The sequence below is a fragment of the Sciurus vulgaris genome (genome assembly GCF_902686455.1).
Source record: "Sciurus vulgaris genome assembly, chromosome: 5".
Classification (NCBI taxonomy): Eukaryota; Metazoa; Chordata; class Mammalia; order Rodentia; family Sciuridae; genus Sciurus; species Sciurus vulgaris.
The window spans coordinates 141,668,659-141,680,687 of NC_136465.1; the positions used below are offsets into that span (position 1 = coordinate 141,668,659).

The 12,029-nt window shown below is 35.3% G+C and overlaps 1 protein-coding gene across 5 annotated transcripts in view; it reads left to right on the forward strand.

Moving 5' to 3' along the window:
* PTPRQ (protein tyrosine phosphatase receptor type Q) overlaps positions 1-12,029 on the forward strand; it is a 216,113-nt gene that overhangs the window by 31,200 nt on the left and 172,884 nt on the right. For all 5 annotated transcript variants that reach the window (XM_079140697.1, XM_079140699.1, XM_079140698.1 and 2 more), the window contains 4 exons: positions 68-229; positions 334-513; positions 1,095-1,202; positions 1,354-1,635. In XM_079140697.1, coding sequence (XP_078996823.1) covers positions 68-229; positions 334-513; positions 1,095-1,202; positions 1,354-1,635 — 732 coding nt within the window. The remainder of the gene's footprint in view (positions 1-67; positions 230-333; positions 514-1,094; positions 1,203-1,353; positions 1,636-12,029) is intronic.

Consider the following 12,029-nt stretch of genomic DNA (forward strand, 5'->3'; position numbering starts at 1 on the left):
CTGAACAAAAATAGTTTTGATTATGAAGCCAAACACCCCTTTTTTTTTCCCTCACTGATGCAAATAGTAACCACAAGGAATCAGTATATCACTGACATTGCTGCCGAACAGCTGTCTTACGTTATCAGGCAACTTGCACCTTTCACTGAGTACATGATTAGTGTATCTGCTTTCACCATCATGGGGGAAGGACCACCAACGGTTCTCAACGTTAGGACTCATGAACAAGGTAAGTCTATATTTCCTTTGAAATGATTACCTGCAAATATTGCTCTTGTGTACTCTAATGCTTTTTCTTTTCATTCATATTAATTTTTCATTCTTTTTTTCAAGTGCCAAGCTCCATTCAAACTATAAACTATAGAAATATTAGTTCTTCATCTATTTTGCTATACTGGGATCCTCCTGAATATCCCAATGGAAAAATAACTCATTATACCATTTATGCAATGGAACTGGATACAAACAGAGCATTCCAGATGACTACTGTAGATAACAGCTTTCTCATAACAGGTAGAACAAAAAAAACTATGGTTTTTTTATATTCCTATTTTGATGGAAATATGAATCTCTATACTCAAACACTCTAGGACACATGCAATATCATTCCAGATTTTGTTGTCCTATGGATCCATGGATATCTTCAAAAATACTTGCAGAAATAACTTGATTAAACAAGTTTTCTTTAACTGTATTTACCCACAAAGGAATAAAAAGCCTCTGATCACAAGTTTCATAGTAATTTGCTTAACTGAGGAAATACTGCATCTGGTACACTGAAGCACCTCATTATTGAAGATTTGAATGAATATGAACAGCAGCTGAAATATTGCCAAGTCAACTATTCCCCTTGCTTTGTGCCAAAAGTTCTTTTCCAGCTTTAGATTAGTACCTTAATATTTTAGGAAAGAACGTAGACCATCATATACATTAGGTTTCACTGAACATGGAAATGTCTGAAAGCCTAAGGAATTTGTGGATATTGGGATTATATGGAAGCTGATTTAGATAATCAGTCCCTCTAATAAATTATTTGCACTTTCCCTATGTTAAATAGCATTAATACATTAAAATTTTTTTTGTAATCCTTGTAGGGCTAAAGAAATACACAAAATACAAAATGAGAGTGGCTGCCTCTACTCATGTTGGGGAAAGTTCTTTGTCTGAAGAAAATGAGATCTTTGTGAGAACTCCAGAAGATGGTAAGAATATCAGGTGCAGCTTTAATTTAAAAAGAAAGAAAGAAAGAGATTGGCATTACATACCAACTGTCTCTACTTCATGCCTTCTTCAGTGTCTGAAGGAATAAGCATAAAAATAATATGTGCATAACATTTTGTTTTCTTCCCCTAGAGCCAGAATCACCACCTCAAGATGTTGAAGTAATAGATGTATCTGCAAGTGAAATAAGGTTAAAGTGGTCACCGCCGGAAAAACCCAATGGGATTGTTGTTGCTTATGAAGTGCTCTATAAAGATATAGATACTTTGCTTATAAAGAACACCTCAACAACAAGTATAACTTTAAGGGACTTAAAACCTTACACCCTCTATAACATTTCTGTCAGGTCATATACCAAATTTGGTCATGGCAATCAATCATCTGCATTACTGTCTATAAGAACCTCTGAGACTGGTAAGTTTTTCTGGTTATTGTTGAATAGAACCTAATGGTATAGAAACATAGTTCATAATTGCCATATTTATATTTTTTAACCTTAAAGCTCTCATAATTTTTTTGTGTGTAATTCAGAAATTTATTTGCTTTATCTGGCAAAATGTGAGTAAAGTTTTGGTCATGCAAGTTTTTAAAGGTTGATTTACATATAAAAGAACTCCTAATAAAGATCAGTACATTTGTGCTGGAGTAACTCAGTGGTGGAATACTTGTGAGCATGCATGGTGCCCTGGGTTTGATCCTTAGCAGGGGAAAAAAAATTATCAGTGAATTTTTCAAATGAAACATGTTGAGAAATCAAAAAGTCTTTCAGTGTACCTGTAAATTTTGAAATGAATAACTACTTGCTTTTAATTTAGGTAGAAACAGAGACATACTCATAGGAATACATTCTGATACTTGGATGAGGTACGTTTATAAAGCAGCAGTACAGAGAGGAAGCTCAAAATGACTGGGGAACTCTTATAGAGGAAGTAGCATTCAACCTGAATCAATCTTTCTTTTTTCTTTTTGATACCAGGGGTTGAACCCAGGGGTGTTTAACCACTGAGCCACATCCCTAGCCCAACCCCCACCCCCTTTTTTGGTTTTTATTTTGAGATAGGGTCTCACTAAGTTACCTAGGGCATCACTGAGACTGGCCTCAAACTTGAGATCCTCCTGCCTCAGCCTCTGGGGTCACTGGGATTACAGGTGTGTGCACTGAGGCTGGCTACTCAACTTGAATCTTAATGAGGAAAGTGGAGTGGGAAGGAGACCATTTGTTGACTGGCTACTGGATGAACATCATGAAATTGCCACTTTTATAGGTCATAAGTGGCCAAATATCAGCAGTTTCCTATGATTCAAATATTACCTGGAAGATTCTGTCCTTGGCCTTGAGAATCTACGAATCTAGTCAAGCAGCTTACCTTTGAGTGAAAGTATTCTCTTGAGACTCTGTACAGAAATTAAAATACTGAGCTGGTACAAAGGGCCCTTAGAAAATACAATAATTTTCATTGAAGGAATAGGAGAATAATGGGCATTTTATATCTTTAGGAGTTGATATATTCCTTAATTTAAAGTTAATTGACATTAAACTATATACTGTGGCAGGCACCATTGCTTTTATAGATATTGTATCTAAAGTAAGTATTTTTGAGTGATATATCTCCTCTTTAGTGACTCAGTTTTATTTTATACTGGGTGGAGGAAAGAACAAGAATATGTTGAATTCCTGTGAGATGCCATGGACTGTGCTAATGGCTGTCACACAAGTTGTCTTTTAAATGCTAGAGTAAAGCATCAAGGTATTATCTTTATGTCTCACGAAAAACTGAGATACTCAGAGGTTTATTCTGTCAACAAATATTTCCAATATGCAGGGCCCTACTGGTTATATAGCAGTGTCAAAGAAAATGATTTCCTGGCTTCCTGAAGTTTATATTAGTTGGTGGGTGTGTAAGTGCTTAAGGTCATCCAGGTGGTATTGATGAATCTGGAATTGGAGGCAATTCCATGATGAGGTCAAACCCATCTGACCATAAAGCCCTTTTTCCTTTTACAGCACATCCTGCTTTGGAGGCCAACAATAAAGGTGGTAAATTATAAAATATATTTAGGATTTCCCTGTTCATTTTTGCAGTGATAGTTTGCTATTTGCACAGCATAAGGAAGAGAAGTATAACTCTGAAACATCCTATTGTGATATTAAGGGATCACCATGTACATGAATGCTTGTCAAATCTTTTACTACTTACATGGTCACAACATCAAGAGAACCTTAATTTAATGAAGTATAAAATAATTTTTATTTGCATACTAAAACATGCATATAATCTTTACCTTAGAATTGAAATAGTAGATTTAATTTCCATTTTCTGTTTGTCTGACCTTGATACTAAGGGAGAGATAATAAACCTCAAGTGATTAGAACAATTTATTTTTATGTTTTTAAAAATTTTCCACAGACTGCATTTTGATTCATTGTATACAAATGGGGTACATCATTTCATTTCTATGGTTGTGCACAATGTAGATTCATACCATTCATGCAATCATGCATGTACATAGGATAATGATGTCTGTCTTATTCAACCATGTTTCATACCCCCCCATTTCCCTCTACATAATCTAAAGTTCTTCCATTCTTTTCTCACACCCCCACCCCCACACCCCCATTATATATCATCAACCACTTAACAGGGAAAACATTTGGTCTTTGGTTTTTTGGGATTGGCTTATTTCACCTAGCATGATGTTCTCCAATTACATCCATTTATTTGCAAATGCCATAACATTATTCTTCTTTATGGCTGAATAATATTCCATTGTGTGTATATACCACAGTTTCTTTATCCATTCATCTGTTGAAGGGCATCTAGGTTGGTGCCACAATCTAGCTATTGTGAACTGAGCTGCTATAAACATTGATGTGGCTTCATTATTGTAGTATGCTAATTTTAAGACCTTTGAGTATAAACTGAGGAGTGGGATAACTGGGTCAAAAGGTGGGTCCATCCCTAGTTTTCTCAGGATTCTCCACACTGTTTTCCAAAGTGGCTGCACCAATTTGCAACTCCACCAGCAATGTAAAAGTGTGCCTTTTTCCCCACATCCACACCAACATCTATTATTGTTTGTGTTCTTGATAATAGCCATTCTAATTGGAGTAAGATGAAATCTTAGAGTTATTTTAATTTGCATTTTTCTAATTACTAGAGGGATAGAATTTTAAAAAGAGTTTTAGTTCTGTAAAATACATTAGAAAACATAGAATTCTTCACGGGCAAGAAAATCAATGACTATTTGAGTCAAAGTACTCATAAATCATAGGAGATAAGAAGTAATTTGGGGCTTCACAGTAGGTTTTCTGAGTCCCATTTTAGGATTCACCTATTAGGCCCCAGATCTACCTAGAAAAATTACTGAGTAGGGAAGTGAATCAGCCCAGATTTCACTAGCCAACTGTTTGGGTGAGTACTGTTGGGTTGTCTTGACACAGACTCCTCAGAAACCAGAGAGGTCTAATGATAGTGTTGGGTTTAGTGCCCATCCTCCTGATTTTCGTCTTTCTGTCCTAACTTGAGGTATTCTCAAGGTCTGTGCCTTCTCCACCTGTGTGGAAATGAAGGCCAATGGCATCTGTACCAGTGACTTTCTCTGTTTTACTTCTATGATTGAACCTCCAACTTTAGCTCCTTGAGTAGATGAAGAAGCTAGGGTTTAGTAGTCTTAAGATGTTTTTGGAAGCAGAATGTGCTCAAGAATTAACACTCTGTGCCCAGGGACAATGAATCTTATTAAATTCTTCCTTATACAAAACAAGGACCCACTCTCCAATAAAGTTTTGTGAGAAACTGAATGATGTATTAACTCTGCAAACTGTTGTGTGTGTGTGTATGTGTATCTGTGTATGTTTGTTTTCTGGTTACAGATTGTGCAGTTTACAAGCTAGTTTTTTATTTTCTCATGCTCAGTGGGTGAAAATCTGAAACATTACAACACTAAGAAGTTCCCATAAAAAGTAGTCTTTTGATGATCTGTGCATATTTTCTTTTCTTCCTAAGATATAACTTCCTATAGTGAGACTTTATCCAAACACCTTGAACATTTCTGATTTGGGGTAACAATGTATACATTATCTACTAAAGGATATAGATGATTACCAAAATTTTGAGTAGAATTCTATAAGCTTATTTGCATTAATCAATAACATTTTAAAATTTGTGTGCATACATCCCTACTGCGTATACGAAACAAAAATATTTTGGTGTATTCAGAGTAACTTCCCGTTTGGAGATCATCATGGAACAGAATTTGTCTTCAGTTTTAGATTTTGAATAGATTCAGCTTTTCCCAACTGATTATAATTATTATTTTTTATTTATATGTATCTGTTTTGCAAAATACTACTACAATTGGGAATACTCTTCATGCTTGTTGAGAAAATTCTAAGTCCATCTTCGCTCCCCAGAATCAGTGAGTTATCAGGTTTGTCTTGCTTAATCTGCCTGAAGATCCAGCAGGGTATACCCTAAGAGTATATACCTAAGGGTATATCCTTAGGGGTATACCCTAAGAATAAAGGAATGAAATGTGAGAGATGCCAGGGATGCATGAACTCAGGAATACACATTTGTTCTGACTATTGGTGGTAGGCAAGCAACTGCAGAGGGGCAACTTAACAAATTCTGAGAGTTTTTCAAAATCAGAAGTTACACTGAGTTATAAATTTTAATCACAGCATTTTACATTCTGTTTTTTCTAATGATAAAAAGAATTTTCAGTACATTATCATTTATTTTTATTACATGTGAATTTCTTTCTTGTTTTTGATATATTTTGTAACACTTAACATATTTATTCATTCACTGAGCATCTTTTTTTTCCTGGATTCCATATTTCATGCTACTATTACTATCTAGTGTGGATTTGGCAATAAACATTACAAAATCCCTATCTTCTTGGAACTTAATATTCTGGAAGAGTCATAGATTACAAAAATAAAAAAAGAGTAGACAAATTTATGATTTTTGGGGGTAGTGGGAAGCCCTATGAAGAAATTAAGAAAAATACCAGGGAAAGAAGATAGAAGATCATAGAATAGAGAGCAAGCTATTTGAGATGGGAGGACAGAGCAGTGGCCTCAGGTTGTATTTGCCCAGATATTAATGGTTTGTAGGACTAAATTAGATTAAAATAGGAAAAAAATATTCTATAAGGAGGAATAGCAATTATCAAGTTCTGTAAGTGGGACAATTTTTTTTTTTTTTTTGTGGTTGATGAAGAACTGGGCATTCTTTTCATTCAAGCAATATGAGTTATTGGTAAAAAATTGGCAACTAAGGACAGAGACATGCAGAGTCAAATTATGTAGATTCTTGAGAGCCATTCCAGGCAGTGTGGAGTTTAATTTTAATCAGATGCTACTGGAAAATTAAGAAATAAGAACATGATATGGAGAATTTTAGAAAGTTTCTACTGAATGTGTTTGATATGGAAATAAAAAGAAACACCAAGGTAATTGGATTATTGGTCTGAGTTTCTGGGTGAATGGTAATGCCATTTACTGAGGGGAAGTCTGGGGAAGAGGTCAGTTTGGAGAAAATTCAGGAGTTCCCTTTTGGATACGTTTGAAATATCCAAGTACCCTATCATAAAGACAATGGGGTAAATAAGTTTAAACCTCAAAGAATACATAATTTGATGATATTGCCATATTTATAATATTTGAAGTCACAAGACAAGATGAAATCACATGAGGATGAGTATAGGAAGAGATGACAAGAATCATATAACTTTATTCTGGGCAATATAACATAGACTTTGGGAAATCAAGGAAATGCCAATGAAGGAATAAGCAGAAGTTACCAGTGAGGAAGGAGAAAAAAATTGGGAGATCATGTCTTGGAATCCAAGTGAATACAGATTTTCAGTTAGAAGGAATGTGTTTCTTATGTCAGATGCAGTTGAGGAGTGAAGATAAATGAGTGCATGCATTTGATTGGCAGTTTGATAGGATGGAGGTCATTGGTGACTTCATGGGGGTAGATTTCACAGAAGGACATGGGGAAACAATCCTCACTGAAGTGTGACAAAAAGAGAGCGATAGGTAGAAAGTGTAGCAATTTGAGTAAAGACAAATTTTGAGTTTTGATCTCAAGTGAAGGATAGAAGGGAGGAGCAATAACTGAAAGCATGAATGGAATTGGAGGAGATCGTTTATTTTTTTAACCACAACACACATTACAGTGTATGTGTGTTCACATGTATATCTGAATAATTTCAGATTATAAAGTCTTTCAATAGCCAGGAAGAATAAAATATAGTGCAGTACTGGAGGCTAGAGCTTGGAAAGCAGAAAGGAGAGTAGGCATCTAAAGGAAAACTTGTGGTAGGAAGATAATTTAGTTCTCTTCTGAGTTTGTAAAATTTTTCATTAATCTGAGAAGCAATTTTTTCAGGTTAGAATAAGGAAGGGAAAGTATATTAAAGGTTCTGGGAGAGAGGAGATGGTGAAAACACACCTAGTGGGAGACTGAATTAAGTAAAACAGGAAAAAATACATGTAGGTAATTGTATATATACATATATATATGTATATAAACAACCAATTTATACACACACACACACACACACACAAAACCAGGCAATGCAAAATACCCCTTTGAGGTGGTAAATTGAAATGAGGTTTTTCTGCATAGAGAGCTTTTTGGTGCATCCATTTTCAGCTGCTACCATGGTGATGTGGAAGCAGTATAGAGTTTGGTTTCATTCAAATTGAAGTTTTGCCAGGAAAGTAACATAGAAACGTGAAGAGTTGGTGGCAATTGCTAGGAAGGGATTAGAGTGAGTCTGGGCTCTGATATAAGGGAGTTGATGGACAGTGAAAATTTGATGAGGGTCAAAGAATTTGTGGATGGGAAATTCAGAGTCAGTAAGCTTTAAGCCAGGAGGGGGTACCCAAGAGGAGAAAACTGATGGTCAACGGTGATGACCAGGTTTCAGGTGGTGCCGTGAAAGCCAGTGGTTAGGGTGAGGTGGAGAAAGAGCATTGGCATTATGAAGATCAAGGAACGTAGAGTCCAGGGAACTGGGCAGATTATTTGCCTGGAAGCTGACATCTCTAAGACTGGTAGAGAGAAAATAAGTCATCCAGGTGACAACATCTTTAAGCTTTTGGGGAAATGGTGCCAGGTGTTGGTTTTAGAAAAGTGTCATAAGTGATTTAAGTGAGGTCATTTAGGAAGAAGTCTCAGTAATGCCTGATGAAATTTGACTGCAAAGGATCTGTGGTTCTTCAGGGAGAAAGAAGGAGAAAAAATCTGCATATGGCAAAGAGGAGCAATAAATACAACTACCCAATTCCTGGGCCCAGTGGATGTGGGGATTATCAGAAAAGAACAAGCCTGGTACCTGAAAGGGCTCAAGTGTCATGTTCTCAGTCAATAGGTTTAAGGTTTTGATTAGAGCCAGAAGATAATGAAAGCATGCACAGTGAGTTTTGAGGATTTTTCTCAGTGTCGTGAATTGACTTGAAATGTCGCTGGAGATTTAGGATGTTTGGGAAGGGGTAGTAGGATTATATTACTACATGTTGTTACATCAAACTATGCATTGAATAATAATTTCCCTAAAGTCTCAACATTCTTATGTCAGTTTTTCCTATTAAGTTTGAGTTTGATATCACATGCCCTAAAACTGATACCATATACCCTATAATAAGTGAGAGGACATGGGTCTATGATGACAAGGTTCCTGAATTTTATTATTCTAACCACATTTGTAAGTAGTAATTTTTATACCCATTGTGTTTAGAATACTAATAATAAAAGGTTAAATTTCTTTCTTTTGAAAGAAAAGAATCTTAATAACAGGACTCTAAAATGGCAATAATGTTAACATATTTAGTTTATGTTATTTAGTCCCTCCCCCAAGTAGTCATCTTGTTATTGCTCTATGCAGGCAATTTTTAAACCTTAATCTTTGTAATTATGGTTTTTCATCTTTGGCAAATAGTTTTTGTAAAAATTACACCCAGCCAGATGTGATGATGCCCGTATGTAATCCAGGAGACTGAGGCAGGAGGGTCTCAAGTTTGAGGTTAGCCTGGGCAACTTGGCAAGACCTTGTCAACACAAATTGATGAACAAATGAATAGGGCTGGGAATGCAGCTTAGTGGTAGAGTATCTCTGAATTCAATACTACATTCCGTACACGGCATTGTAAATAAGTAAGGAAGGAAGCACCTAAACTGCACTGTTTGTCATTTCTTTTATCGGGGATGTTAATAGTACTCCCTCTCAGTTTTTGATTGTCTGAATTTGTTTTTGTTTCACCCTCGGTCATTTTTTTGTGTATGGAATTCTAGTAGTTCTGTTCATGTCAGTTGTTAGTCCGTCACTCCCCTTTGTTGATTTGTCTTCTTTCTGGTGCTTTTAGGATTTTCTCTTCTTTGGTCCTCAGTTTTTTCACAATGTGTTAAAACATGATTTTTTTAAAAGCAAATTTCATTCTAGGGATTTATTGAGATTCCTTGTTCTGAACTCTGACATGTTTCAAAAATTGGGAAAAGTCTCAGCCATTATCCCTTCTGATGTTTCTTTTACTTCATTCTGTAGACACCTTCAGTAGATCATCTATATCTCAACTGCCAGTCTACATTTCCAGCCCCTAGTTTTTTCTTTGAGCTGCATTCTTTTTAAATTGCTGATGAATGATTTTGCTGAAAGTAATGTGAATGTTTTAAATTATAATTTTCTGTGGCAGTTGGTAAATCCTATTTCTCATGCTTTATATTAGTAGAAATTTAAACTTTTTCCAGGGTTACAAAGCAAGCATCCAGTGAACATTCTCTGTTCTCATGTAGGACTTTACATCAACTGGTAATAACTTTACTGGTGTCATTCTAAGATCTTTTGCATTATCTGTTTTCCATGTTTTTCTTGGTGCATTATAGTTGTACATAATAATGGGATTTGTTGTTTTTCTTTATTCTATTTAGTTATACCTGACAGTAAAGTATATTTTGATGTATTTATACAAACTTGAAGTATGTCTTTTTCAAATTAGGATCCCAGTCTTGTGGATGTACATGATGTGGAGATTCACTGTGGAATATTCATATATGTGCATATAGAAATTATGTCAGATTCATTCCATTGTCTTTCCTATTTGAGCTGAAGTCTTGATAATTTCTTCAAAAGTATTATCATTTATATAAATTTTCTTCATCTCTGTCTATCTGCTCTGCCCTTTTTTTTTCTTTTTCTTTTTCTTTATTTTAATTAAAAATCATAAATTTACATAGGGCAATGTTGTTTGATTCATTGTTATTTTTCCCCTTTCCCCCCATCCCTCCCACCCCTCTTTTCCCTCTATACAGTCCCTCCTTCCTCCATTCTTACCACCCTCCTTATCCCTAACCCTAAACCTAACCCTAACCCTAACACTAACCCCTCCTACACCCCCTTATATGTCCTCATCCGCTTATCAGTGAGATCATTTGTCCTTTAGTTTTTTGAGATTGGCTTATCTCACTTAGCATGATATCCTCCAATTTCATCCATTTGCCTGCAAATGCCATAATTTTATCATTCTTCATGGCGGAGTAATATTCCATTGTATATATATGCGCCACAGTTTTTTTATCCATTCATTTTGTTGTTCTGTTCTAGAAAACATATCTGGATCTATTTTATACTTGCTTATTTATATTATTTAAAGAATACTTTGCTGATATTTTGAAAATATTTGATTTCTTGAAATATATTGAACATTTAATAATTTTCAATATCTTAAGTCTTTAGATATCTGCTTTGCATGTGTGTGTGTGTGTGTGTGTGTGTGTGTGTGTGTTTCCCATTTTATTTGCTGACTTTTACTATTGATGTAGATTAGTGATTTTTGTTTGTGTATTTGGTGATTTTTTTAAGTGAATTCATATTTCCACTTTCTGAGTAATTTATGTGGTTTGAGTTGAAGTTGAGTTCTTCTGGGGAGGATTTATGTTTATTTCATATAGTTGCTGAGGCATAAGAGCACAGTTTCATTTTAATCTGAATTCTGAAATAGGGATTTCTTTAGGTTATATACAGGTACTATGTAAGTTACATATACTCTCAGGGATAGACTTGTAATTCCAAAACGGTATAATTTTTCTTTCTTTTTTGCTCAGAGAAATAGCTAGAGGAAAAGAAAAAGTTCATGTTCTCTCTCCTCTTTGCATTGAGATTTATTTCTCATACCAGTCACTAAGAATGGGGGCACCCCATTGCAGGTCCTGGGGACCCACTCACATGAACTCTGTTGCTTCCACAGAGATATTCATTGTGTTTCCTGGAGTTCTCCAATATAGCGGTTCCTGTTGAAGTTGCACTCTTTTGGGGTTCCAAAAGGGGTTTATGCAGGGATGTTCTTCCTCTTTCAATTGCTCCAAGACTTTTATTCTTTCTCTGGAAGTCCCCACTACTGTTGATAAAGAAAATGCAGTACTATCAGGATAATGGGCACTTATAAGGCGAGATTGGTTAGAACGAGCTTCCTTCTCTGGATTCCTGATTTCACTGTGTGTGTTTGTGTGTTTTCTGTTTTCATTTTTGTTTCTTCTTTGTCCACCACTGATTTCTTTTTTGTCAACTCTGCAGTGTCTTAAAGAAAATTTGTTTTAATGTTATATCGAGTTTTAATTATTTTCAATAAGATATTCAGTGTGGGGTATCTTTTCCCAGATTTTGCCAGAATTAGAATCCCATATATAGTTTTTATAATTAATATGCACAGAGAACCATGTTATGAATACTATATTCAATATAACAGGAACATTATTAAATGCAGAAAACTAATATTTTTTTTTACTGATGCCCTT